The 25,933-nt window shown below is 44.3% G+C and overlaps 2 protein-coding genes across 2 annotated transcripts in view; both read left to right on the top strand.

Annotated features, from left to right (window-relative positions):
* The first annotated feature begins 373 nt into the window (after positions 1-373).
* On the top strand, positions 374-17,950 carry UTP6 (UTP6 small subunit processome component). Its single transcript, XM_034790438.1, has 19 exons — positions 374-580; positions 2,509-2,593; positions 3,153-3,194; positions 3,286-3,378; positions 4,049-4,096; positions 4,365-4,428; positions 4,900-5,018; positions 6,526-6,603; positions 7,743-7,824; positions 8,655-8,736; positions 9,377-9,558; positions 12,007-12,086; positions 13,973-14,050; positions 14,226-14,405; positions 15,214-15,294; positions 16,455-16,564; positions 16,652-16,718; positions 17,011-17,083; positions 17,662-17,950. The coding sequence occupies exons 1-19, from the start codon at positions 489-491 to the stop codon at positions 17,817-17,819; spliced, it is 1,794 nt and encodes a 597-aa protein (XP_034646329.1). The 5' UTR covers positions 374-488; the 3' UTR covers positions 17,820-17,950.
* Positions 17,951-25,660: 7,710 nt separating this feature from the next.
* The window catches only part of COPRS (coordinator of PRMT5 and differentiation stimulator), a 5,641-nt gene continuing 5,368 nt past the window's right edge, over positions 25,661-25,933 (top strand). The window contains exon 1 of the mRNA XM_034790439.1: positions 25,661-25,829. Within this exon, the coding sequence (XP_034646330.1) occupies positions 25,776-25,829 (54 nt within the window). The 5' untranslated portion in view covers positions 25,661-25,775. The remainder of the gene's footprint in view (positions 25,830-25,933) is intronic.

The following is a 25,933-nucleotide window of genomic DNA, read 5'->3' as shown; positions in this document are numbered from 1 at the left end:
GTTTCAGCGAAAGCTAAGCGTCTCCTAGAGCCACAGGGCCCCTGAGCTGGGGGCTTTACAAAACCCACCACCTACAAACAACTCCCAACAAGAGCTGGCAATATACAGCCAGCAGCTGCTCCGGGTCCCTGGGATTCCAGCTCCGCTCGGATCCACTCGCCGGATCAGGGCCTGTAGGAAACGAGCTTTAGAAACACATCCAGCCAAACCCTCCTTGCTCGGCGGGACCTGTGCAGGGGCTGGGAGGGAGCCCGGCGCCTGGGGGCTGCCGCAGCGGCTGAGGCCTCGGGAGCCGGCGCTGGCCGCAGTGGCTGCGGGAGCCGCCGGGGGGCGGCAGAGCCACGTGGCCGGCGCAGGGGGAAGGGGAAGGTGGCGGCTCCCGGGGCCCAGGCCGGAAGCCGGGCGGGGGCTGCCGAGTCGCACATGGGCCCTGGTTGCTCCGGCCCCTCTCCCGGCAGAGCCGCTCGCCCCGCGCTGCAGCGCCCGCCATGGCGGAGAGGATCGAGCAGCGCATCGAGGGCCGGCTCCCGGAGCTAGAGCAGCTGGAGCGGGTCGGGCTCTTCACGCGCAAAGAGATTAAGTGAGAGGGGCTGGGCTGTGGGGGATCGGGGCCGGAGCGGGGGTGGGCAGAGGTTGGTTTCATAGAGTGTAAGGCCGAGAGAGAGAGAGCCGTGAGTAGCGTGTGTATCGCAGGCCATGAACTATCCTGCAGGGTCCCTGTATTGAACCCAGTCAGTCCAGTTGGGCTAGTCCCCGGGATACAAAACTGGTCAAGGCCCCCTGCAATGGCAGGGAAAGGGGAATTGATTAGGTAAGGGATGCCCAGGTTCCCAGCCGGCCCCATGCTGCAGAGGAAGTCCCCTCTCCCCGCAGGGTCCCTGCCAATCTGACCTGGGGAGAGAGTCCTTCCTAGCCTCAAACCTGGACATCAGTTGGACCCTGAGCATGTGAGCAAGACACAGCAGCCGGGCAGCTAAGATAGAGGTTTCTCTGTAGCACCTCACCGCATTGATCCATTGTCCCATCTCTGAAGCTTCAGAGGAAGGTTGACTGTTCTCCACCCCCACTCCCAATCACATATGACCAATTGTGCATTGGGGAAAACAAAAATCCTTCCTGACTCTTCCAGGCATGGTCTGAAGACCAGAAGCATGAGATTTGATTACATTGTCTGAATGTGGACCTGCAAGTGCTCTGAGTATGCTGAGAGAACTAACAAGCAATCCTATTTTCTCCATGTCCCATGAAGGCAAGGGATGAACAGGGAGATTAATAGAATCCAGGGTCCAAAGAGATTATCTCCATCGGCAAGTTGAACCCCTGCGCACACAGTCTATAGAACTTCTCCCAGGCTGGACTAGACCCAGTGGATGGGGCCTTTGGGGGTCAGGGTAGAGACTGGGCTGGAGCCCAAGGGATTAGTTTTAGAGGATAGAGCCCAGGTATTGCAGGGGAGGGAAGGTTGAGCTTGAAGCTGAGTTATGGGGTGGGAGCTGAGGCTATTGGTGGGGTCTGAGACAACAGCCATATTGTTGGGGGGATGCAAAGACTGAGCCTGAACCAAGGTTATTGGGGTCAGAGACCAGGTTATTAGGGGAAGAATGGAGATTATTGGGATGAAGAGCTGAACCAGAATCAGGACCCATGTTGTGAGGCGAGAGGGACTGGGGCTGCATTGGAGCTCAGAGCCAGTTTATTAGGGAGACAGGAGTGTAGGACACTGATTGGGGGAGGCAGAAGCTGGACTGCAGCTCATGTTGTTGGGGAAGGGGCTGAGCCTAAGCCAGTATTGTCAGGGTCTATGAGGAGGAGCAGGCAGAGGCTTGGGTAGAATTCAGTTCAGGTTATTGGAGGGTGGGAGAGGACCCACCTGGGTCCGGTTATGGGAGAGGCAAATGGAGGCTGAAATAGAGCTCCATGCGCATCTTGTTGGAGGTGGTGAGCGGAGCGCAGGTTTTTGTCAGGCAGGAGTAGTAAATACCAGTTTAGCAACTAAGCTAAAAAAATCCAAGGGATGTAGGCAGTCATTTGCCAGAATGGTGATTAAAGTTTGAAAAGGGAGATTTTTGGCTTAATTTTAATTTTCTCTGGGTCAGAAGAAGCTGGGTGTGGACTGGAAATCTGCCTTGTGTTTTATTTGAGGCTGTTGTAACAACTTAGTAGCAATGTGCTTGGCTGGAGTAGTATGGGAGACCGTCCAAGAACCCAAGGTCCACAGAGGCTCAGTGCCTGTAGCTGTAGGATGTCACAATGGGCGGAGATAGAATTCAAGAATGAAAAGAATGGAGACTGTGCCTGCATCACAAACATGTGTAACCATTTGACACTTCATTGTTTGGTCATCATTTGACTCTTGCCACATGGAAAAGGAATGACAAGATCAAAACTGAACTTAAAACCTGCCCTGTAGAAAATGCCTGTGCTGCTGTACACTACAGCAATGTCAGTTTTTCGGGGATTAAGAATAATGAAAGAACGCCTAAAAATGGAATTTTTATATTTCTCCAGGGCAGTCATTAAGAAAGCCTCAGCTCTAGAATACAAAATACAAAGGAGAGCTCTCCATAAGGAAGACTTTATCAATTACATTCAGGTATGTTTTATTAAGGGTTATTGGCTTAGTCAGGTCGTTTAATAACACTAACATTACATGAGGAAGCATGTGCTAGTGGTTAAAGCACAGGACTGGGAATCGGGTGTTCTGGTTTCTGTTCCTGACTCTGGCACAGACTTGCTATGTGACCCTGGACAAGGCACCTAATTTTGCTGTTCGTCAGCTTCCTTCTCCATTCAGAAATGTTGAGGCTTAGCTAAGACGCTCTCCTAAAGGTGCTAGAGAAATGGAATTTATTATTAATAATAAAGTGTGACCTATTTTGTGGTAGCATTTAACTTAATTGAACTTTTGAACTACTTTAAGGTGCTTGAGAGTATTTGAAATGTCAGATCTGAAATAAATAGTCCAACTGGAGTGCTGGCAACTTCTGTAGCTGCATAACTGACAAATGTTTGGCTCGAACTTGATAGCTACTCTCATGGATATAATTCTTATTGTCCACCTGATTAGCTGTTTAACAGCTATAAAGGGTTTGACTTGGAGATTAAGTTTTTTCTTGCAATTACTTTGTAATTGTTTTCTCTACTTCCCCTAGTATGAAATTAATCTGTTGGAACTGATCAAGAAAAGAAGATCGGTAAGTTGATGAATTCCTTACAATGCAAAGTAGCATAAATCAAATCTTGACAGGGCTGGAAAATTAACTATTATTTTTTCCCACCCCTCAGCGCATTGGATATTCATTTAAGAAGGATGAGATTGAGTATTCTATTGTGCAGAGAATACATGGCCTCTTCAGGCGTGCCACAGAAAAATGGAAAGTAAGCACACTTCCTTCTGTAGGTCCTGGCAGTATTAAACAACCTCTTGATGCAATGTGATGTAAGAGAATAAATACAAGCATAACTGCTAACAAGTAACTGTGATAATGCAGGAGAATATAAAAGAAAAGTTAAATGGATGTTTGTTCAGATGGTGATAGTTGAGGGGTAATTCTCCAGTATCTGATACCCAGTCTCTTGGAGGGACAATATTCTGCCCTGTGAACAGATAGACTCTATGATCTCCTAGGTCTTTCTCCTCTCTAGCTGCTGTAGTTCTTTATATTGCCAGGTGAATTTGTCTGGCAGGGCCTGGAAACTTGGAGTAGTTTCAGGTGAAGGGTGTTTCCTTGAGTCATCCGGCAGTAATACCTCTTCAGGGTGATGAAGGAACTGTGCTGATGAGTTCTGTATGGTGCAGGCAGTTGATGGGGGAAAGATGAGACTGTATTTTGGGATTGCGGGATGGCATCCTTGCAGGGATGCGGGGATTTGCATGCATGGGTGGAAGGTGTGAAGGAAGGGAGAACCACAAGCTGCAGTGACTGCTCTACTTCAGTCATAACAAATGTACGCTCTGTACTTTTCAAAACGCACAAGCCGTTCTAAAGATGTATTATTGCAGTGTTGTTTCTTCCTAGTTAATCCTATCTCCTTGCCTTTCCAATAGGATGACGTGCAGCTGTGGTTGTCACATGTGGCTTTTTGCAAGAAATGGGTGAGTATTCAAAATGTTACTTTTCTGTAATTTTATAGAAGTAATGTCTTTAATGCTGAACAAATATGAGGAATACCATTCCCAAAAGGCAATCTTTTTTTGGGCAGGGAAGTTACTAAAAATAGTGGGGTTGGAATGGAAATGCCTTTTTCATCACAATGTAGTGTGGCTGTCAGTGCTCCCTAATGCATCTTTGTTGCAGACGGTTCAGTTCACTGCTAAAATGTTCACAACAGGTAAAACTCAAGGAGTTCTCTTGTCTTTACAGAATAAAAAAATTCAGCTTAGCAAGGTGTTTTCTGCCATGCTAGCCATTCATCCGAACAAGCCAGGTACAGTAAAATGCTTTTTAGTGTCTTGTGTTCAAATTAGCCAATTTGGTTCATTTAGAAGAACAATATAATATGCTAGTGTCAATCCAACCTACTGCTCTTTGAGATCCCAGTTCAACTCCTTAACAATCCCTCTCTTGCATTTTGCACCTTGCTGTCCTCTAAAGGGAATGTCACTGCAATGAGAGGGCTCTCAAGGAAGGCTCATGCTAGCAGATCAGGAAAAATGGTGTCTGTAGGGGTCCTCAGGCCTCGAAGGCCCTTCCCCTAAGGAGAGCAGGGAACTACACAAGGATCCCTGAAGTAGAACACTTTGAACGGACTAAGCTCCCCCTTCCCCCCTTCCCCCCCCCCCTTGGGTTTAAAGTCATGTATTGTATTTCCTTGGTGGTACCTTCCAGAATTGCCTCTCTTCTCCCATTAGTCTGGTAGCAGAGACTGAAACAGATCCATTTGTGTGTTCCATTGTAGCATTGTGGATTATGGCTGCCAAGTGGGAAATGGAGGAACGCCTCTCATCCGAAAGTGCCAGGCACTTGTTCCTTCGTGCATTGCGCTTCCATCCAGAGTCTCCAAAACTGTATCAAGAAGTGAGTTTATGGTTCTGCTTCTGTGTATGGTTATGTTTGCTTGGATCCGTCTTGCAAAGATTAGTTTCCCCTTGTCCTGGGAAGCGTGGGTAGATGGTTGGTTTTGGACTTAAATGGGTAATATTTCATGACAGTTTTGCAAGATTGGCTTTAAACAAATCAGAGTAAAATCCTCACACCTACGGTTAGGAGAAATTCTGAGTTACACTTAAACGCCTGTTTCTAGGCATTGGGAGTTCTACAGGAAAAAATTGCTCTGGGTTAGAGCTTGGCATCCGAACTATGTGCTGGGGGAGTTGTTTTATCTTAACCAATTTAGTATAAATAGCCTACATTGCGATCAGATTTGCTTTAGCCTATTTTGCCCTGTCCCCTCACATGCACTCACTTAAAGCCTAGTTCTCCAGGAGTTTTACACTTCTGTAACTCCATTGACTTCCGTTGAGTTGCCTCTAACTTACAACAGTCTAAACGAGAACCAAATCAGGCCCTTAGTTCTGGTTTTCACACCATTAGCTACGGGCGAAGCTTACTGGTTGAGAAAATGAGACTTGAGGAATGACTTCTGTAGGGAGCCAGTTTAGAAGTCAATGAAGGTTCCTACTGGGTAAATGTGAATTCCAGAGAAGAGAGAGAGTAAGAGCAGCTTTGTAATTACATTACTGCAAGGTTGCTTAATCCACAGGAGGCCTGCATTCCCTCCTCTGGCGAAACTCCCATTCAAGTCAATGGGAGTCTTGCCTGAGTGCAGAGTATGTCAACTTCCTCTTCGTTAGTATCATAATAGCTGGCATTGCATTGTATCTAGCACTTTTGTTATTTATGTAGTAAGTGAGCTTTCCCTGGCAGGAGCAACCATAAACACTGAGTACAAAACAAATCCCAAAGAGGGGCTTAACGGGTGTGTTCCTGGAGCCTTTGGCAAAGATTAACTCCTACGAAAGTCAATGCTGATTGTGGGTCATGAGATTCCTATTATAGGAGATTCTGTTTCTAAAATGGAAAAAGGCTGGTGGTCTGTCATCTGATTTCAATGTACGTACGCTTGTTAATTGGACCTAGGGCTATACAGTGATCCCTTGCTAAAGTGCACACGTCATAATCTGTATATATAATGGGCGGTGTCCCCCTCACATCTCAGCAAAGATGGACTAGCAAATGCTGCAGTGAACTGAAGTATTACTAAGATGTAATTGTTTTTGGAAAACGTTTTACTGTCCACTTGCTAATCCAGTGTTATCACAAATAAAGCTATATTACAGTTGCTTAAAATAAGTCAGCAAACTACATATTGTGATGCATTAATCCTATATTTTTAAAATAGCTGTTTCATTGCTATTTCTCAAAACGTAGTTATTCACAATGGGACTCCCAGACATTGGTGGGAAGTTCTTACTTGCAAATCTTCACAAGGCTTGCTTTAGTAAATGTCCACGTGTTTGTTACATGCGCCATAAATATTTACCCCCCTCCTCCCTTCCCATTTTATCCCCCCTATTGCCTGCAGTATTTCAGAATGGAACTGATGCATGCTGAAAAGCAGAGAAAAGAAAAGAAAGAGTTTGAACAAGCCAAGATGGACTTGGTAGGACACTTGCAATTTCTGTTATTTAAAATGGATTGTTTTGTAGACAGGCAAATGCTCTTTAAGATAGATGGTTTTAGAAGTATGTAGTACAGTAGAACCCCGTTTCTCTGACCCTCCAACCAGCACACACAGATCCAGAAGCGGGTGATCACTCCTGTTGCCGCTAGATGGCGCTGCAGCCTTGCACTTTCCCGTTCTCCAGGTTATCTCACTTTTTGATGATCTGATCTCATAGACTCTAAGGTCAGAAGGGACCATTATGATCATCTAGTCTGACCTTGCCACAAAAGCTGACCCACCCACTCCTGGAAGGATTCTCTCCCTTGACTCAGCTGTTGAAGTCCCCAAATCATGATTTAAAGACTTCAAATCGCTGAGAATCCTCCAGCAAGCAACCCCTGCCCCATGCTGCGGAGGAAGGCGAAAAACCTCCAGGGCCTCTGCCAATCTACCCTGGAGGAAAATTCCTTCCCGACCCCAAATATGGCAATCAACTGAACCCCCAAGTCCCAATTAGATTGGATAAAAGACGTTCTGCTGTAATTGCCTGAACTGCTAGAAGTGCACCTTTTAAGTGTACAGTTTGAGATCTATAGCCATTTGGAGGAACCAGTCTGTTTGTTCAATTATAACTTATGTTCCTGTGGATATCAGACCTTTGGCTACAGGTTTGTGGTCAGATCACATGGTTTATACCTTTATTTGACTTTCCTTAAGGGAACACAACAGTTGTTGGTAAAGGCCTTTTATTTTTGTTTGCTTTCTGTACCTACCTGTTTAAAAGTAACTACCGGTTTCTGATGAAGACTAGTTAAACTGGTTTCCTCTCTTTTGTAGTAGGGATTGATTTAATTCTAATCTGTCTCTCTAAACTAGACAGGGATGTGTTGTGGTGGAGAAAAATTTCCATCACTAGTTCTAAATCTTCTTTGCAGAGAATGGAAGTTCAAAAAGAAACAAAATTCTCTAAAGTTAAGTATCAGAGGGGTAGCCGTGTTAGTCTGAATCTGTAAAAAGCAACAGAGGGTCCTGTGGCACCTTTAAGACTAACAGAAGTATTGGAGCATAAGCTTTCGTGGGTGAATGCCCACTTCATCTGATTGCTTTTCTCTAAAGTTAGTTATCTCACTTTTTAGGGCGAGTTCAATTATTCTGAAGAGGTTCTTAATGGGGAAATGGCTCGAATAATCTACAGAAATGCTGTTCAGAAAATCAAAGGTAATTGAATGCTTCCCCTCCCCTCTTGTTTAATGGAAAAACGACCACGTTGGAGTGAGTCTCTGGTATCTATTGTGGCTAGTCCTGGCTTCATTGTATGCACGGAGATGTGTCCTCAATTGGTAAAATTCACCCTTTCCTGCACAAAACCTGAGCAGTATGGAGGTACTAAGTGGGTAGCACTAAATGGTAATTCATAGCCATTTTTCAGGCTGGCACCTTCTCTGGCTCACCTGCCTTTTGCCTGAAATAGCAGCCGTTGCCCTTCCACACCCCTTATGTTTGAGTTCACAATCCCTAGATCTGCATAAACACAAGATCGGGCCCATAGTCATTTGTAAAAATCAAAAAATCTCTTCTGGATACAATAGTGATATTAATACAAATTATAAAGCACGTCTCTCTTCCCCGCATGCTCTGTTGTAAATCTGCTTTTTCCACTATGACCTCGATTAAAACCAAGCATAGAAATATTTTCAGGATCAGAAAGGATGTGACTCAATCTGCAGTCCTCACTCAAGCAAGAAGTGCCGTTCCCCTCCAAAAGACTCCTGGTGACAGTATGGGTTGCAGGGTCATGGCCTTGCTTGTCCAAATGACTAATGTGAAACAGACAGTGAAAAATAAACAGATAAATAACATCTGGTCTGCCCTAATATATGCATTAGAATGATTACTTTTTAGTAGCTGGATAGATTTTACAATATTGTATCTACTTTCTTGGAAACGTGTAAAACCTTTGAAAACCAGCAAAGATGACAGAAATGCAGTGTACCAGACGAATGTAGTATCTTACTTGTCATTGAGTTTTTTTGCTCTCTTGATCTTAGGTGCTGAGTTCTGCCTGTCCTTGCTTTCAATTGCAAAGCTATTTGATTTTACACAAGACTTGCAAAAAGAAATTCTTGAAAAGTAAGTTGATTTAAAAATAAATAAATAAATACATCACCAGCGAGGTCCTAATTTCTGGGCAGTTGACAGTTTGGTGTCAGAGACGCTTTACTGGGGAAGTTGGATGTCAAGATCTAACAAAACTTCCTTTTTAAGAAAAAGACCAATTTTAGTGTCAAACAAACGAACTTTGGTGCCCCAGGCAAGCCAACTTTCTGGAGGAGGATGGGGTGTGTGTGTGTATATAATGCAAAATTAGCTTCACTTGAGATCATGCTGATAAAATGTGGATAAAAAGCGCTTGTCCTCGGAGAATGACTTTTTATACTTGGGATAATAGTTTTCAGGAAATGTATAACTTCCTAGTTCACTTAGTTGTTTGTAATTGTGTATCTTAAGTTTTCCAATGCATTTCTTTTTCCAAAAGAGCTGCTTCTAAAGCTGACAGTCAAGTTCAAGCACTGTTGCAAAGAAATAGGCCAAAATTTTGGTTAGCTGCCTCTTTATGGAAGGGTGAAACATTTTATCAATGAAATTTAATTCCTTAGAATTGTCCCCTTGCAGTAAATGGCAATTGGCAACTTCATAATTGCACTCCTAGAATGAGCTTAAAGCTAGATGGCAGTTTGCACATGATGACATCGTGGACTGTGTGTGTTAGCTTGCAGGCTGAGCATGCTGATGATCCTCTTACATGGGACTACATGGCCCGTCGGGAGCTGGAGATGGCGTCCTTGCCATCCCCAGAATGTTCATCTAAGCAGATGAAAGCATCTGAGGTGGCCCAGAAAGAGGAGCGGTGCAGTGCAGTCTTTGAGGAAGCAGTGACAGCGCTCCCCACAGGTGAGAAATTCTGCTTTGATTTTAAAATTGGTTTTCTCAATATTTTTGTATACTAGTGCTTGTGAGAAATGTTCAGCAAGGCTTCCTAAGCGATCTTATAGCAGGGCCTCATATCTTGGGGAAACCACCTCCTCCATATCCAGTTCTACGGGCCATGGCCCTGCACACTCACAAACCTGCAACATTCTTGTAGCAAAGGCAGCAATTGCTTACGTGGAATAGCATACTGGAAAAGCATTTATTTTTAGCTTTTTTTGGAATGTGACTTAGTGAATGGGGAGAGTCTGAAGCTTGCAACCAGCCCGATCTCTGCAGACCACTGGTTGGAAACCACTGATAGAGAATAATCAGTTTGAAGCATCTGTCTGATGGAAACCCATAGAATTCAAATATATTGTAACTAAGCAGCATACATAGAATGTCAATGGAATGGATCTTTGTACGTGGCTCCCACCTACACTAAACATGATTGCATTTCTAAATGCAATTGTGGCCCAGACATGTTTCAACGGTTTCTTTTTATATAGTTTATTTAGGGAACGACTATAGATTTACCAGCCACTCTCTCTGGATAGTGGTATCTCTGGGTGGCGACCTGTGGGAAGACATGGGCTGTAGTAGAATCATAAAAATGAACGAATGGAAGGGACCTCCAGAGGTCCTCTAGTTCAGCCTACTGCGCTGAGGCAGGACCAAGTCTACCTAGACCATTCTTGACAAGCGTGTCTAATCTGTTCTTAAAATCCTCCAATGATGGGGATTCCACAACCTCCCTTGGGAAGCCTGTTCCAGAGCTTAACAACCCTTAGAGTTAGAAAGGTTTTCCTAATATCTAACCTAAATCTTCTTTGCTGCAGATTAAGCCCATTACTTCTTGTCCTACCTTCAGTGGACATGGAGAACAATTGATCACAATTGATCTTTATAACAGCCCTTCACATATTTGAAGACTTATAAATCCCTCCTCCGTCATCTTTTCTCAAGACTAAATGTGCCTAGTTTTTTTAACTGTTCCTCGTAGGTCAGGTTTCTAAACCTTTTTAGCATTTTTGTAGTTCTCCTCTGGACTCTGTCTGTCCACATCTTTCCTAAAGTGTGATGCCCAGAACTGGACACAGTACTCCAGCTGAGGCCTCACTAGTGTTGAAGAGATAGGGACAATCACCTCCCATGTCTTACATATGCACTCATGTTAATATACTGCAGAACTACATCACGTTGTTGGCTCCTTTAATTTGTGATCCACTGTAACCCTCAGATCCTTTTCAGCATTACTACCACCTAGCCAGTTATTCCCCACTTTGTAGCTGTGTATTTGATTTTTACTTCCTAAGTGTAGTACATGCACTTGTCTTTATTGAATTTCATCTTGTTGATTTCAGACCAATTCTCCAATTTGTCAAGGTCATTTTGAATTCTAATCCCATCCTCCAAAGTGCTCGCAACCCATCCCGGTTTGGTGTCATCCACAGATTTTATAAGCATACTCTTCTTTCCATTATCCAAGTCATTAATGAAAATGTTGACTAGTATCCGAGCCAGGACTGACCCCAGTAGATGTGCCCTCCCAGTTTGACAGCAAACCATTGATAACTACTCTTTGAGTACAGTCTTTCAATCAATTGTGCACCCACCTTCTAGTAATTTCATCTAGACCACATTTCCCTAGTTTGCTTATGAGAATGTCACGTGGGATTGTCAAAAACCTTACTAAAATCAAGATATATTATGTCTGCTGCTTCCCCCTCCATTCACTAGGTCAGTGACTCTGTCAAAGAAGTAAACTGGGTTGGTTTGACATGATTTTTGTTCTTGACAAATCCACATTGGCTCTTACTTATAACCTTATTTTCCTGTAGGTGCTTACAAATTGATTGTTTAATAATTTGTTCTAGTGTCTTTCCAGATATCGAATTTAGACTGACTGGTCTATAATTCCCTGGGTACTAGGAGCCTGGCCTACTGTTACTGTGCCGCTAGGTCCTGGAGGATAATCTCCAACCCGTGCATTTGTCCCTCACTTGGCCTTCGTGCCAGGAACCACGTTTCATCCTCATTTTGGCCCCAGTTCAGCAAAACACTTAAGTAGGTGCTTCAGTTCCATGGATTTCAATAGAACTGAAGGATGCACTTAAAGTTAAGCATGTGCTAAAGTGCTGTTGTGAATGGGGATGGACTTAACCCTGTGATTAAATGCTTTACTGACTTGAGGCCTGAATGCTCTTCAGAGTAAACTTACAATTGGATTGAAGGCTATTTGCTAAGCATTAATGTCTGTAGTTCATATTGCAGACAAGTTATTTTAAATATTCATTTGGCATAATTATGGATGCATTATCTATAGTATTTATAATTGGAGTAGTGCTTGACATCTCACCCTTCCCCCTCCACAAGACAGGTGTCTGTGCTTTCTGCTATGGGTTTGTTCAGTGTTTGTTCACTTTGCAGAGGCCATGTGGAAATGCTATGTCACTTTTTGCCTGGAGAGACTTAACAGGAAAACCAATAGTGAGGAATTGAGACGGAAGGTACGTGTTCATCATACATTCATAGTACCAAAAGCTTCTGCTGTCACTGACTTCCATAGTCTGTCTTCGTGATACCCTTGTAAACTAGGGTAGATTTCCAGCAATTTGAAACAAATAATGCAGCTCATGTGAGAACAATTGGCTAGTTATTTGGACCGATAGCTGTCATTAAGGATCAGTTGTTCTCCCTGTTAGGCATCCTCCTTCAGGGCTATATAAATCAGTCTTCCCCTTTGGTCACCTAGCTGAAAATTGGCACACATGTACCCAGATGTGAATCAGTCTTGTTCTGTATGGGGTGGGAAAGCCTGAAACTGATTAAACATTTTTCATTCAAGTAAATGACCAGAAGTTTGGGGCTTTCTTTGAGCTCCTGAAGTGGGGAGGAAAAAAACCTTAATCATAAAACCTGAACTTGTATGCACTGCGAGTTAGCAGCTTTTGCTTAAGTTTCTTTACTGATACTTTTATAAACAAAAGCTATATAAAAATAATGTTGAGTCTAACATAACCCAACAGCAAAGAATTTTTTAAATTTCATTATATTTATAACAGTTTTCATCCAGGGATCTTAACTTTCCCTTCTAAAGTGGTTTAAGTATCCACCCCATTCTACAGATGGAGAAACCAAGGCAGAGAAAGACTTGCCCCAGATCACACAGTGGGTCAGTGGAAGAACTGGAAATAGAACCCAGGTGTCATTGCCTCAGCCTCTGGACCATGGTGCCATATCTGGTTCCTGTCCAGTCTCATTACAGCATTCTCAAAAGAGATGGTGATCTTTAATATTCAGAAAAATGTAGTGGCCAGAACTGGGCACTGGAATCCTTGGCTCTCCTGTATTTCCAGGACTGCCCTGTGACCGTGGCCTATGGCTTGATCTTTCTGTGGCTCAGTTAACCAATCATAGAATATCAGGGTTGGAAAGGACCTCAGGAGGTCATCTAGTCCAACCCCCTGCTCAGAGCAGGACCAATCCCCAACTAAAGCATCCCAGCCAGGGCTTTGTCAAGCCTGACCTTAAAAACCTCTAAGGAAGGAGATTCCACCACCTCCCTAGGTAACTCATTCCAGTACTTCACCACCCTCCCAGTGAAAAAGCTTTTCCTAATATCCAACCTAAATCTCCCCCACTGCAACTTGAGACCATTACTCCTTGTTCTATCATCTGGTACCACTGAGAACAGTCTAGATCCATCCTCTTTGGAACCCCCTTTCAGGTAGTTGAAAGCAGCTATCAAATCCCCCTCATTCTCTTCTCTGCTGGGTATAATACGTGTTGGCTTCCCAGAGGGCAAAGGAAGCTTAAAGTTGGTCAAGTGCTGTGAGCTCATTTGAATGAAAGGCGTTGTAGGAGCACAAACTTCTTAATATGCTGTACCAGCACTGCAAAATCGTACTTGCTTAGAGTGAGCATTATTTTGATGGGTAAATAGACAGTTTTTTCATTATCTGGATGAACAGATTTTAGTGCCTGGACTGCTGAATCTTCCTCACAGCTCTTCTGTGCTTAAATTGGACTGGCTGAATTAAGAAAGCTGTTGCCTTAACTATTTCCCTTGCATTTGACTCTTTAAATTAGCTATTTATGGTTTGACCCTGCCCTTAAAACTGCAAGGGAGTTTTGCTATGTTTCTTGTACAATCAGTCTGCAAGGTACCTGTATGCATCTGTCTCTAAATGAAGGATGGAACCTTAAGGCTGAGGAACTTGATGTCACTTGTAAGCTGGAATTTACAAAGGAGACTAAAGGGTTAAGCATCCATCTTCCATTGAATTTCAGTGGGATTTGGGCTCCTTAGAAAGCCCCGACCTTGAAAATGTGAGCTGGATTTTGGTAAACTCTGGCATGTACAGCAGCAAAGCTTATTTTCTTTCTCTTTCAGAGGCTAGAAAGGACTTTGAGTGTATTCAGCGGAGCCCATGAGTCCACCTTGCTGCCAGAGACTTTATACAAACAGTGGGTAAGGATATATGCAGGAAACTAGATTGGGGCCCTGATTCTGAATTGCTTGCACTCCCAAAATGGCCATTCAAGTAAAGAGGAGCTTTGGATGTGCAGGAATGCCAGATCAGGGCCTAATTTCTTGATAAACTATGTGGACCGGCCTTGCTGATTAACTTCAACTGCTGTTTCAGCTTCACCTGTTACTGGAGGTTGGGCTTTCTGAGAAGGCAACAGAGGTAGCTGCAGCTGCAACCAAACGGTTCAGCCAATCGGTGGAAATGTGGCACACGAGACTGCAGGTGCTAATCAAACTGAACAGCAGTGATGTGGCCCAGTGTTTTGAGGAAGCTGTGAGACAGGTGAAATCTAAGGTCTGTGACTATTTTAATCTGTTACACGATACTCTATGACAAGAACCCTCTGACCCCTGGCTTTATATTTACTTAAAATTGTAAAGCCCCAAACCAGTCTTTAAAATAAATATATATGGGCTCACCATTCAAAATACACATTTAGTTCAGGTCTGTCAGTGAACAAAATCATGACTTTTAAAAAAATTTAAACTTGAAATTCAAGGATTTGAACAATGAATCCTGGTGCTAGGTTCCATGTCCTTTTAGTGGCCAACTGGCATTCCTTGTGTCTGCCTTAGTGAGGCACCCATGTGTTCTTGCATCCCAGCATACCTGCTTTGCATAGCCGGGCAGCTGCCCCCAAAGTGCTGGGGGTGGGAGGGGGATGGAGTGTAGTGCTTTGATCAGCTGGCTGGGCATTTCCCCTGAACTCCAGGAGGTAGAGGACCCAGGAAGGGTATATATTTCCCCCTTCTGCTGCCTTTGGACTTCTCTGTCTGGCGATACAAAAGGACCCACTCCAAGCATGATGTCTAGCAGCTGTTAAGCCAGGCAACATTTTCCACCTGGAAAGGAGGAAGATTATGGAGGCATATGTAATCTGTAGCTGCTGTTTGTGCATGGGGACTAGTCCTTTGTTCATGACAGTCCTTTTTGATGGGTGATTTTGCATCCAGATGTACAGTATCTAGGTTAGGACATGGTGGATGTTGGCTGGAAATGTTTGTATAAAATTGTTTTTAAACTCTTTGGTGACTGTTGCATTTTTATGCAAATCAGGCTGAGCCTTGGCCCTGAGCTTTCATTGCTTCCTTTTCTTTTATAGGGCTGTTTACCGTTATGGACTCTATGGGTGGAATGGAGCGAAGGAGCAAACAGCAAGGAAGACACACAAGCCCTCTACCAGGTATTTGGCTGAGGGAAATAGAATTCCTCTTACGGTGTGAAATGGACTAGAAAGTCAATAATGGCCATGAGGTACTGGGACAGTACGTGGGGCATGCTTAACAAGCGTTTTCTACAGGCAGCCCTTGTCTCAGGCTTTGATCACCAGTCTGAATGCCGTGCCGGTGAAACATCTGGGGAAAATGTTTAAAGAGGACTAAGCGCCATAGGCTCTACGGGTATGTGATGCAGCCCGTGACAGTGAGCTTTCCAGCTTGGATTGACAGGCTTCAGGCAGTGGGGCTAGTGCTCTAAAAATAGCTGTGGAGAAAGCGCTTTGAAGTTGTGGCTCTGAAGCTTAGGGAGAGGGGTGGGCTTCAGAGCCCCAGCTCCAGCCTGAGCCACAACATCTACACATCTTTTTTAGCCTAGTAACGCCCGTCAGTCTGCCAACCCGGGCTGGGAGGCTTGCTGTCGCGGGCTGTGTAGACGTAATCTAAAGTGTCATTGAAAATCAGTTAGACGATGAAGCATAAGTCACTTCTGAAAAGGAGGCTTAGGTTCCCAAGTCATTTTAAAAAATTTACCCTGATAATATCTGTGTGGCTTCCGATTTGTGTCCTATTTTCAACTGTCGGTTTGTAAAATACTCTCTTGCACACCTAACCTGCCTTATGAAAGCATGAATACTGTACCAGAAAATTAGAGAAAAACATTTTGGTTCTAATCCCAACAGAGACCCCCTGAGTAGCCTTGGACAAAATACTTCACCTCTCTGCCTCAGTGTCTCTACTTGTAATGTAAAATACTTGCTTCTTATGGGACGTTTGAGAATTAATTTTTCTGTAGCATTTTGAGATCTTCCAGATGAGACGTGTTCTGGAAATGTAAAGCATTAACTCTTTAAACTGACTTGAATATTGGAAAGGAAGAAATTTTAGCTCTAATTTAAGTTTAGAGGTTTGTAGTTGAAAAATATTGGGTTTGCGGCATCTGCCATTTTTCAGCTACAGTTTAGGATACTCTTTTTCCAATACTTGAAATTCAGCCTCTTTCTCAGGAGACAGCTATTTGACGCCAATGTATTTGAAAATGGAGACAAGGAATTGAAAGGAATTATTTGGTATAGTTCTTTGTAGTTACTTTACAAAGTAGCAAAGATCCTGTGTGTTTAACTTGCAGAGATCCTTATTTGTCATAGCCCCAGGTGACTCAGTAACCATGAAAGAGAAGTACCTTGATTGGGCCTACAGAGATGGCGGTTATAAGAAAGCAAAGAAAGTCTTTACCAGGTGAAAAATAAAAATCTGAAATCTGGTCTTTCTAACATATGTTTGGAGGAGATCTAAAGTCTAAAGTTCTTAATGCTTTCATTTTAGCCTGCATGAAAGTCGCCCATTTTCACTCGCGTTCTTCAGGAAAATGATCGAAATAGAGAAGGAGCAAGTAAGTGTTACATATCAACTTAGTATTGTGTTTTGTAGGACATGTGTTACAGCTTTGGAGTTGAATAGGAAGGGGTAGTTGGCTGAGTACAAAGTAATTAGGTTGCAGTCATCTCCATATTTGTCTTCTAAAGTGGATCCACACCATTTAATATAAAACTGAGTATCATGCGGTAACTAGTCTTCGAACTTCTGAGTTGTGTGTGTAACAGTGTAATTAAAGTATCTAATCATGCAGCAGCTTGGTTTGTTCCTGTATACAATCAGTGATCTTTAAACTGTTCCTTTCTTAGGAATCCTGCAAGATGCTTAATCTGAGAGAATACTATGAACGTGCCCTGAGAGAGTTTGGTTCTACAGATTCTGGTATGGAGGCTTTTTTGTTCAGTGTCTGTGTTTCTATCAAGCTAAGAAAAGTGGGGTGATCTTCCTGCCCATATGTCTGCTAAACGGCATAGTGCAGCTCGCTGATGCTGGATGGCACTCCAGAGTGATCTTGTCTCATAGAACTTTTAATCTAGGGGCCTGATTCCAACAAATACTCACGTGGGTAGTCCCACTGAAGTCAGTGGGATTACTTGTGTGAGTCAGGGCTTGTGGGGTTTGTTGACATTGGCTGGCCTAGGGTGAAGCAGCCATCTGTAACTCACTAGTTTTTGTAAAAAGTACAAATCAAGCGTGTGTAATCGTATTCCTTTACACAACATCCCTTTGAGGATAGTATCTCCATTTTACAGATGGTGTGCATATAGGTTAAGCATGTCTCTGTCACAGCTGGGAAGAAAACCCAGCTCTCTGGACTCCATGTCTGGGCTATAACTCTTAGGCAAAGCTTCCTCTGTAAAAGGAATCAACAGTTGGACTTCACTATATTCACATATATAACATTTTAATGTGGAGAGCCTCTAGAACGTAACTAGATTTTCTTTTCTTTTCTTTAAAAGATCTCTGGCTAGATTACATCAAAGAGGAGCTAAACCATCCCCAAGGCAAACCAGTAAACTGCGGGAACATTCACTGGAGAGCTATGAAGATGCTAGAGGGAGAGCTAGTGGAAAAATTTGTTTCCAAATACACTTTGCTGCAAACTGGACACTTGTGAAAAATGCAGATTACGTTGAACTTGCAGACGTTTCTGACAGACAATATCAAAGCGCAGAATTTCTGGAGTTAGTTGGTTGTCCACATTTTTGTACAAGATTCTGAAAATAAATACGTTCCTGAACCATCCTACTACGTACGCTGGGTTCAAGTATGTTGGAATTCATCTGTGGTCCTAACACACAGCTGCTACTAGTGTTGCATGTCTCAGTGGTGAGTCCCTGTGAAAGGGTACAAATCCACAGTTGAAGAAGAGGAAAAACTCGTCACAAAGCAAGTGAAGGCATCTATCAATGTATTTGTAACTGAGAACTTCTGAGAGCAAACGCTTCCAATAGTCTACGCTATCTGGTGCAGTAAATAGCCATTATACATCAGATTTCACATTTAAAAGTTTATATTAAAACTAAAATTGATGCAAAGAAATTTAATTTCAGTAGAAACTGAAGCTTGGGTATCAGGCCCCTATAGAGCAATGCAAAATGGAACATAAAGCGACAGTAATTCTGAAAGAAAGGGACCAACTTTCAAAGTGAGGTTTGGCGATAGAGGTAATTTGAGTATTTGCATGTAGTGAACCTTGCACCTTTCCAACATAACAGGCAGTCATTTAATTTACTAAATTGTAACTTATTGCAATACACTTTTTCATGATTTTATATTTAAATAACTCTCTCAATATGGACAATTTAAACTCTTTCCATAAACTTAACAAAAGAAAAAAATCCATTGTCCTGTGTACACTTTTAGAAGCTATTTTTCTGCTCTACTTATTTTGCTCTTTACTGCTGACAAAAACATCTTATTCCTGTGTTTTCTGATGAAGATGAAATGTAATATAAAATACAGGACAAAGATCTGTTTACTTCCTTGTCCGAACCAGCATCAATGTTCTAGCTGTAGGGGTAATATTTGCTTGTTAATATTGGACATGCAAATTTACATATTTTGGGGATCTCCAAAATGTGGGGGCTATCTTTTTTTATTTTTCTAGTTTCTTGGCAGAAAATTCCCCCTTCGTTTTCTTCTTTTAATTTTTTGTTGGGGTTTGTGTATGTGGCTTGTTTTTTGTTCCCCTCCAGACCTAAATACAATTGTAAATGGCCAGTTCTGAGAATCACAATTGTCAAATGGGGAGATGAGCTGGGATCTGGGTTCTTATGACCCCCCCTTCAGTGTGGCAGCTAAGCATTCTCATCTATATTTATACCCACTTGCCCACAAAAACAACTAAAATAACACCCATCTCACAATTTCTGCAGAGAATGGTGACTCTCGCTTACAAAGCCACGTTTCCATGTCAAGCTGAGTAATGAATGATACAGTACTGAATCAACATGGAAAAACAGGTACATTCAAAAAGGTGGATGCAGAATGCCATTTTTGGGTGCATGAGATTATCTAAGGTCTTTCTTTGAACTGGTGAAGATGCACAGTATCTTCAAAGACTCTTCCCTCCTCCTCCCCCCATTGAATGTAAGTGAAGTATGACACGGGACAGAGAAGGTACATGCTATAGGCGGATGGAAAATGAGGGCACACACACAGAATGTTTATCTTGAGCACTGTAGAACAAAATGAATATACAGTATACTTGGCATAATGTCCATGATTAAGTCACTTCATTTCTAAATGGTCACATGAAAAATCAAATGGTTTAGGCTTATGTTTTGCACGCTTCTGGGGCGTGTGACCAAAATCCTCCATACTCTGATGTATTTTACTTTTCTCCCCCTGCTCAGAAGCAGCAAGACATTGTCAGATTTGAACAAAGGGCCTTGTGGTGTTACTGTGGCTGCCCTGCTAACTGAGTGAGGTGAGAAGCTGTGTCCCAAATTTGTCAGTGCATTTGTTGGCTTCTACCTTTAGGCATGATCCAGTGTCCATTAGAGTCTCTTGGAATCTTCCGACTGATCTCTCTGGTTACTGGATCCAAGCCCCCTGACTGGGGGCTTAACATGGCATGCATCCTAATTTGGGGGGTGGGGGAGGGGCAGCAAGTTATTTGGCTACAGAACTAGTAATATTTTGCAATAGTGGAAACTGCTTCCAGTTACAAAGTTGTTATGAGGCCAAACACTTATACCCCATTGTACTATGAGCCCCGGATCCTTTGTTTCCAGAAGGGCTTTTCTGTAGAGGACAAGGCACAGAATGAAGAGGGCAGGGGCGGTTTTATGGTGGTATTGAATCCTTACAGTGGATGAAGGTTGCTTCTGTTTTATGCTGCCTGTTGCCCTCATTTGCCCCCACCCCAAGTATGATATCAGGTTTAATTTTAAAATGGAACATAAAAGGTCACATTAAAGAACAGAGAAATATTTTCTCAAAATTTACTAATTGCAGTGCACAAGAACGTTAAAGTAATGTTTCCTAATGGTACAGGGAGCGTCCTGGACACTGATGTGCAATAAAGAATTGCTTGAAAAGAGTTTGCTAAGCATTACAGATTGCTCTGACTTTGCATTTGACTTGCTACCTATGATTGATTCACCACCCCTGAAAATGATAAACTGCTTGTAGAGCTGGGCAAACTTTTTGGCCTGAGGGCCATATCTGGGAATAGAAATTGTATGGTGGGCCATGAATGCTCAGAAAATTGGGGAGGGGGTGAGGGCTCCAGGGTGGGGCCAGAAATAAGGAGTTCAGGGTGTGGGAGGGGGCTCCAGGCTGGAGTGGGGGAGTAGGGTGAGGGCTCTGGGGTGGGGCTGGGGATGAGTTTGGGGTGTAGGAGGAGGCTCTGGGCTGGGACCAAGGGGTTTGGAGGGTGGGAGGGGGATCAGGGCTGGGGCAGGGGGTTGGGGTGCAGAGAGAGGCTCGGGGCTGCAGGCTCCGGGCGACGCTTACCTCAAGCGGCTCCCGGAAGCAGCGGCCATGTCCCTACTCCAGCTCCTAGGCAGAGCTACGGCCAGGCGGCTCTGTGCACTGCCCTGTCCGCAGGCACCGCTCCTGCAGCCACCCCCTGGAGCTGGGGGGTGGCGCTCGGGGTGGGAGCAGTGTGCAGAGCGGAGCTCCTGAGCTGTCCCTACACGTAGGAACTGGAGCGGGGCCATGCCACTGCTTCTGAAACAGCAGGGAGCAGCCCCGACCCTGCTCCCTGGCTGGAGCGCCGGTGCGAGGCAAGCCCCAGACTCCGCTCCCCAGCTGGAGCTTGAGGGCTGACTTAAAATGATTGGTGGGCTGGATCCAGCCTGCGGGCAGTAGTTTGCCCACCCCTGTTGTAGAGAGATTCTTCAGAATCTAGTAGACTAACAGTTTTTTCATTCTAGGAACAGATCTATTGAAAGTCACTTTAACCATTCCTTACTTTTTAATTTAAATTATTTTGATTGTTAATTCCTGGTGCTATTTTTTCCAGCTGTGCTCTTAAACCATAATTTTCACGATGCAGTCCAACTTCTGATTCTCTCAAGACTGAAATTTGATGTCTCAACCTTTGATTTTCTTGGTTAACATTAGCGAATTGCTGTGTTAACAGTAAGTTTTCTTCCATTAAGTTGCCTCTTTCGACTGCAAGCCTTGAAATGTCTTCCTGGTTCCTAGAAAGCGACATTAGAAGTGCCCCTAAAACGACCAGAAGGATCACAACTAAAAGTATCAGAAAGACTAGGATGCAGATGAGCACTCTGGTTTTTTCTTCCAGTTCATGGTCTCTTGAGGCACCACAAAATAAGGCAGCAGGATTAGCTTTCTCCAACCAGTAATTCATTCTCATCAGCTGCCTGTAAGATAGGATTCAGTTTTTATGGCACTCTGCTACAGTAAAGTGTTTCTAATTTTACAGGAAAACCTACAATTAAAGAATCTACAAACCATCACTCACATAAAATCAGAGACAAGCAAATAACTGTTTCAATAGAGTAGCCTGTTTGGAGCACAGATGCTTCCAAATCTTGCCATGTCTTCCTCTACAACATGTCCGAGATATATGCTTTTCTCTCTGGGCCAGGCCCCCTACTCCTCCTGCTTTGTTTTGTGTGTGTTCTGTTTGTGTTTTTTTTTTTTTTAATAGCTGCTGCCTCTGTGGCACCCCTCACACCCACATTGCACCCTTGCCTCCAGTTCATTTAAAATCCATCTGCCTACCCATTTATACCATATCACCCTTCTCTGAATCCCTCTACCTGCTTCCTCTTTTCCACTATATCAAGTTTGTTTTATTCTTCGTTAAACATTTAAAAAGCCTCCTGCCACTTATGAAAATGGGACGAAGGCATCAGAGTTGGGGAGGGAGGGTTGCCCAATTGATAGAGCACTGGCCTGGAGTCAGACTTGGGTTTTATTTCCTCCTCTGCCGCTGGCCTGCTGAGTGACCTGGGGCAAGTCACTTCACCTCTCGGTACCTCCATTTCCCCATCTGTAAAATGGGGATAATACTGACCCGCGTAAAGCACTCTGAGATCTACTGATGAAAAGCACTGTATAAGAGCTTGGTATTAGTCACTTATGTGCTTTGAAAATTTTACCCTCCTCCCTTTTTTTTTTTTAAAAAGCCCATTAGCTGCAACAATGACAGTCCTGACCTCCAGCCTTTCTGCTTCTTAGTGTTTGCTGCCCTATCGCCCTTTTCTGCCTGGCATGCCCTCCCTGATCTAGTCTGTAAAGCCACGTCCCTCTCCTTTGAATCCCTCTTCAAGGTGCCCATCTACCAGGAGCCCTCCAACTAGTCATGGCTAGAGAGAGGGACAGTGGGGATTGCTGACGTTGTGCATGCAGCTGGCACTTTTTAAAACAAGGTCAGATGTTTTTTATAAAAGATACGCTCTAAGATTTTTTCCCATGTGCTCTCTGTTTGTTAGGTCTGGCCTTAAACTGGAGCCATTACGCGGTACCGTAATACAAATAGTATAGAACAATAGTGCAAACCAATTTTTATAATAGGTCACTTCTGCTAACCTCTGGTGCAGCTTCTGCCATTCCTGGAGAAAAGGTCCAGAGTTTTCTAGTGTAGACAAGGCCTGTGACTGTGCATCCTTTGGGGCAGGATCTATGGCTTGCACTAGGATGAAAAGCATTGGTGCTTGGCTGCTAATAACATCTATTTCTGTCTGAAAGGGCCTTGCCTTAGACATGAAATATCAAGACTTTAGTTGCCATGGGATTTTTAAACCAAATTTGATTTGACACAGTTTAAGGTTTGATTGTTTCTTACAGTAATTTCAATCTTGGCTGCTGCACAGTGCACAAAACAATATCTAAGACCTACTAGCCCAGAGTTTTTTCCTTTGTATTTTTTGTATTTAAAGATGATTGCAGTCAGGCAAGGCTAAGGCTGAACAGCGAGACGACAACTCCAGTGCAAATAAAATCAGTCTTTTTCCCGTCCCATGGCTTATTTTGGCATTAATGAATGACCTTGTTTTCAGAAAGCAGTAATTGGCCTCTATGGTGTAAACAGCAGAATAAACAAACCTAAAACTGAAACCACCACTGCCAGGATCCATCTTGGGTTTTCCAACACAGCTATTTCCCTGTTGTCTCACCTTTCTCTTGTACAACATCCAAATTCTTCATTATCTATTTCTGTATTTTATATTTACTGGGCCAAATTTACCAATGATAACATAGATGTAGGTATTTCAGTGTGATTTCCATCAGCTTGGTATTCAATGGGTGTGTAACACGGGCAGGGCTGCTGGAAATCGTTATTTTACACATTGGCAAAAGTTTTCTCCCTTGGTGTGTAAATTACATATTTTGCACACCGCAGGGATACAGCAGGAAAAGCAACCAATGAGGGTGTAAAATAACACTCCTCTTCGCCTGTCTTTCTGCTCCTAGCTTGCACTCCTTACCACGTTCCACACATTTTGTATACATTCTGCATGCCAAGGTGGTGCAAGTTACACTGCTTTACCAGTTGCATGCATTTCTAACCAATTTACACCCATGTGTTGTCCTAGCTGAATTATCCCTAAAGAATTCCAGTAGCATCCCTTGGTCAGTGTTTAGTCTTGACCAGACCATGGTGCAGATCTACTGTTAGTGTATGGTCAGTAACCATTTTAGGGAAGGTTTATAGGCAGCAGAAAGTAGATACAGCTTCATCTCACCAGGAACTTACCACTCTGGCTCAATTTCCACTTCACAGAGAGGGAGTGGGAGGAATCTTTCTGAGCTGGATGGCACTCTCTCACCTTGGATTTTTCCTGTGAAAGCAGCAACAGGTGCAACTGCAAATTAAATGTGTTAAGTTAGAGGGGTTTTTATGTTCAGGTGCTGTGCTGCTTCATGGACAAGTGTGGCTTCCCCAGGTAAATAAACCAGGTGCTCACAGGATCCGGTAGGTAAGAAAAAGGAGCAGATTTCTCCCTTTCCTTCAGAGGAGTGGCTCAAACAGAGAAGTTTACTCTTGGCCACTAATTAAAGGGACAGTACAGATTAAAGAGGTATCTCTTATGAGTTACTAGCAGTTACATACAGTACTGGCTGAAAGGCTACTTGGGTAGAATTTGAAACTGGGCTGTCAGCTCTAAAGAGCAGCATAGGTCCTGGAACTAGGGGTGCTGCTGCACCCCCTGGCTTGAAGTGGTTTCCATTATATACAGGCTTTACAATTGGGTTCAGTGGCTCTTAGTACCCCCAGACTGGGGGCGGGTAAAATTGTTCCAGAACCCCTGGAGAGCAGTGAGATGCTGCCCCTTTATAAAGGAAGAAGGGAAAAGAGCAGGGCCACATCACTCTCCCCAGAACAGCTAGTGCCCCGAAGAAGGACCCCAGCACATACTAGCCCACAGATGTTTCTCTTGCATGGGGAGGCAGCGTGGGCTAATAGACAGACCACAGAAGATCTGGGGTTGATTTCCAGCTCCGCTACTGGGCTGCTGGATGACCTTGGGCAAGTCACTGCCCCTCTTTGTGTCTCTGTAAAAGGGGGATAAAGGCTCTAAACTCCATAAAGTGCTTTGAGCTGCAAAGTAAAGAGCTGGGTGTCAGTATTATCAGGCTAAAGAACAGGGGCAGTAGTTACGTAAGCCCTACCCTTGTTCTACAGTAACCGGAGCAGACTGAGTGAGCTCTTGGGAAAACTCTCCTTCCTACTTCACACCAACCCATGGTAAGGGCATCTGCCCCATGCACACCTTTTCCCTGGCTATGTCAACTGGCCATGCAGCTAGCAGCCACAGCTCAGGAAGCCATGACTATGATGTAGTGAAGTGGGTCCTACAGTGCTGGAAAGGAAAACTCCCAAGATAATCTTGGAACTCTTCTGTTGATTAAATATAAAATCTCATTCATTTCCTTATGGGAAAACCATTACCCCTGTCTCCTAATCCCATGGTTGCTGTTGTCAGTATAAGCATAATAAAAATTTCTGTTCACGAAGATTCAGCTTTTGAAGTCTTGTGTTCTTGGCATCAGCGTGGCACTGAGACCAGCCTGCCACATTATAATCCAGGGCTTCAGTCTTTCGCCATTGAAACACTATTTCCGGATGGAACAATTAGTATAGAGACAATCCACTATTTGCTCAAGGCTGACCTGGTGCTTAGGGCTGCAGGAGGCAGAAAGGACAGAGGCCACGCCTGCCTTGTAGAAGGTAGGAATGAAAAACCAACTTCTTTTATGATAGAGATGGGTGTGAGTGTGTGTCTTAAGAAACAGGGTTAGTTGCTATGGTGGAAAGGGAAAATAAAGGCTTCCATGTGAGTTCACCTACAGACTTACTGCTAACAACCAGGGGCTGTCAATATCCCCATGCAATGGGGCGGGGAGGGGCTTCCACAGCCCCAGTGGTTGGAGGGCTGGGGGTGGGTGGGTGCTGTAGTGCCCTCCCCCGCGGGAGCAGCTGGGGCCGGGGCTCACCGGACCGCTCCCCCTCCCCCACGTGCTTCCCTCCACTCCCACCGCCGCTGGCTGGCTACCCCGTGTTGCCATCTGGCCGGCTGCGTGGCGAGTCCCGTGCGCCGGGGGGCGCAACAGGTACCCGGCCCGGGGCCTCTGTGGAGGGGAGGGGATGGAGGCGCCGGGGGCGCGGCAGCGGGAAGAGGAGCCGCTCCTAGGCCCGGAGGTGAGAAGCAGCGGGGAGCCTGGCGGGGGGGGGGGGGGGGGGGGGGGGTGGGGGGGGGGGGGGGTGGGGGGGGGGGGGGGGGGGGGCGGGGGGGGGGGGGGGGA

Source organism: Trachemys scripta, chromosome 14 (assembly GCF_013100865.1).
Source record: "Trachemys scripta elegans isolate TJP31775 chromosome 14, CAS_Tse_1.0, whole genome shotgun sequence".
Taxonomy (NCBI): domain Eukaryota; kingdom Metazoa; phylum Chordata; order Testudines; family Emydidae; genus Trachemys; species Trachemys scripta.
Note: the sequence above shows the minus strand (reverse complement) of the source record. Positions and strands in the feature narration are given on the sequence as shown.

Coding starts and splice junctions, on each gene's coding strand:
- UTP6 (XM_034790438.1), top strand. CDS start 489: ATGGCGGAGAGGATCGAGCAGCGCATCGAGGGCCGGCTCCCGGAGCTA. Junction 4,097..4,364: donor TGGCTTTTTGCAAGAAATGG/GTGAGTATTCAA, acceptor TTGTCTTTACAG/AATAAAAAAATTCAGCTTAG. Junction 16,719..17,010: donor TCGAAATAGAGAAGGAGCAA/GTAAGTGTTACA, acceptor TTCCTTTCTTAG/GAATCCTGCAAGATGCTTAA.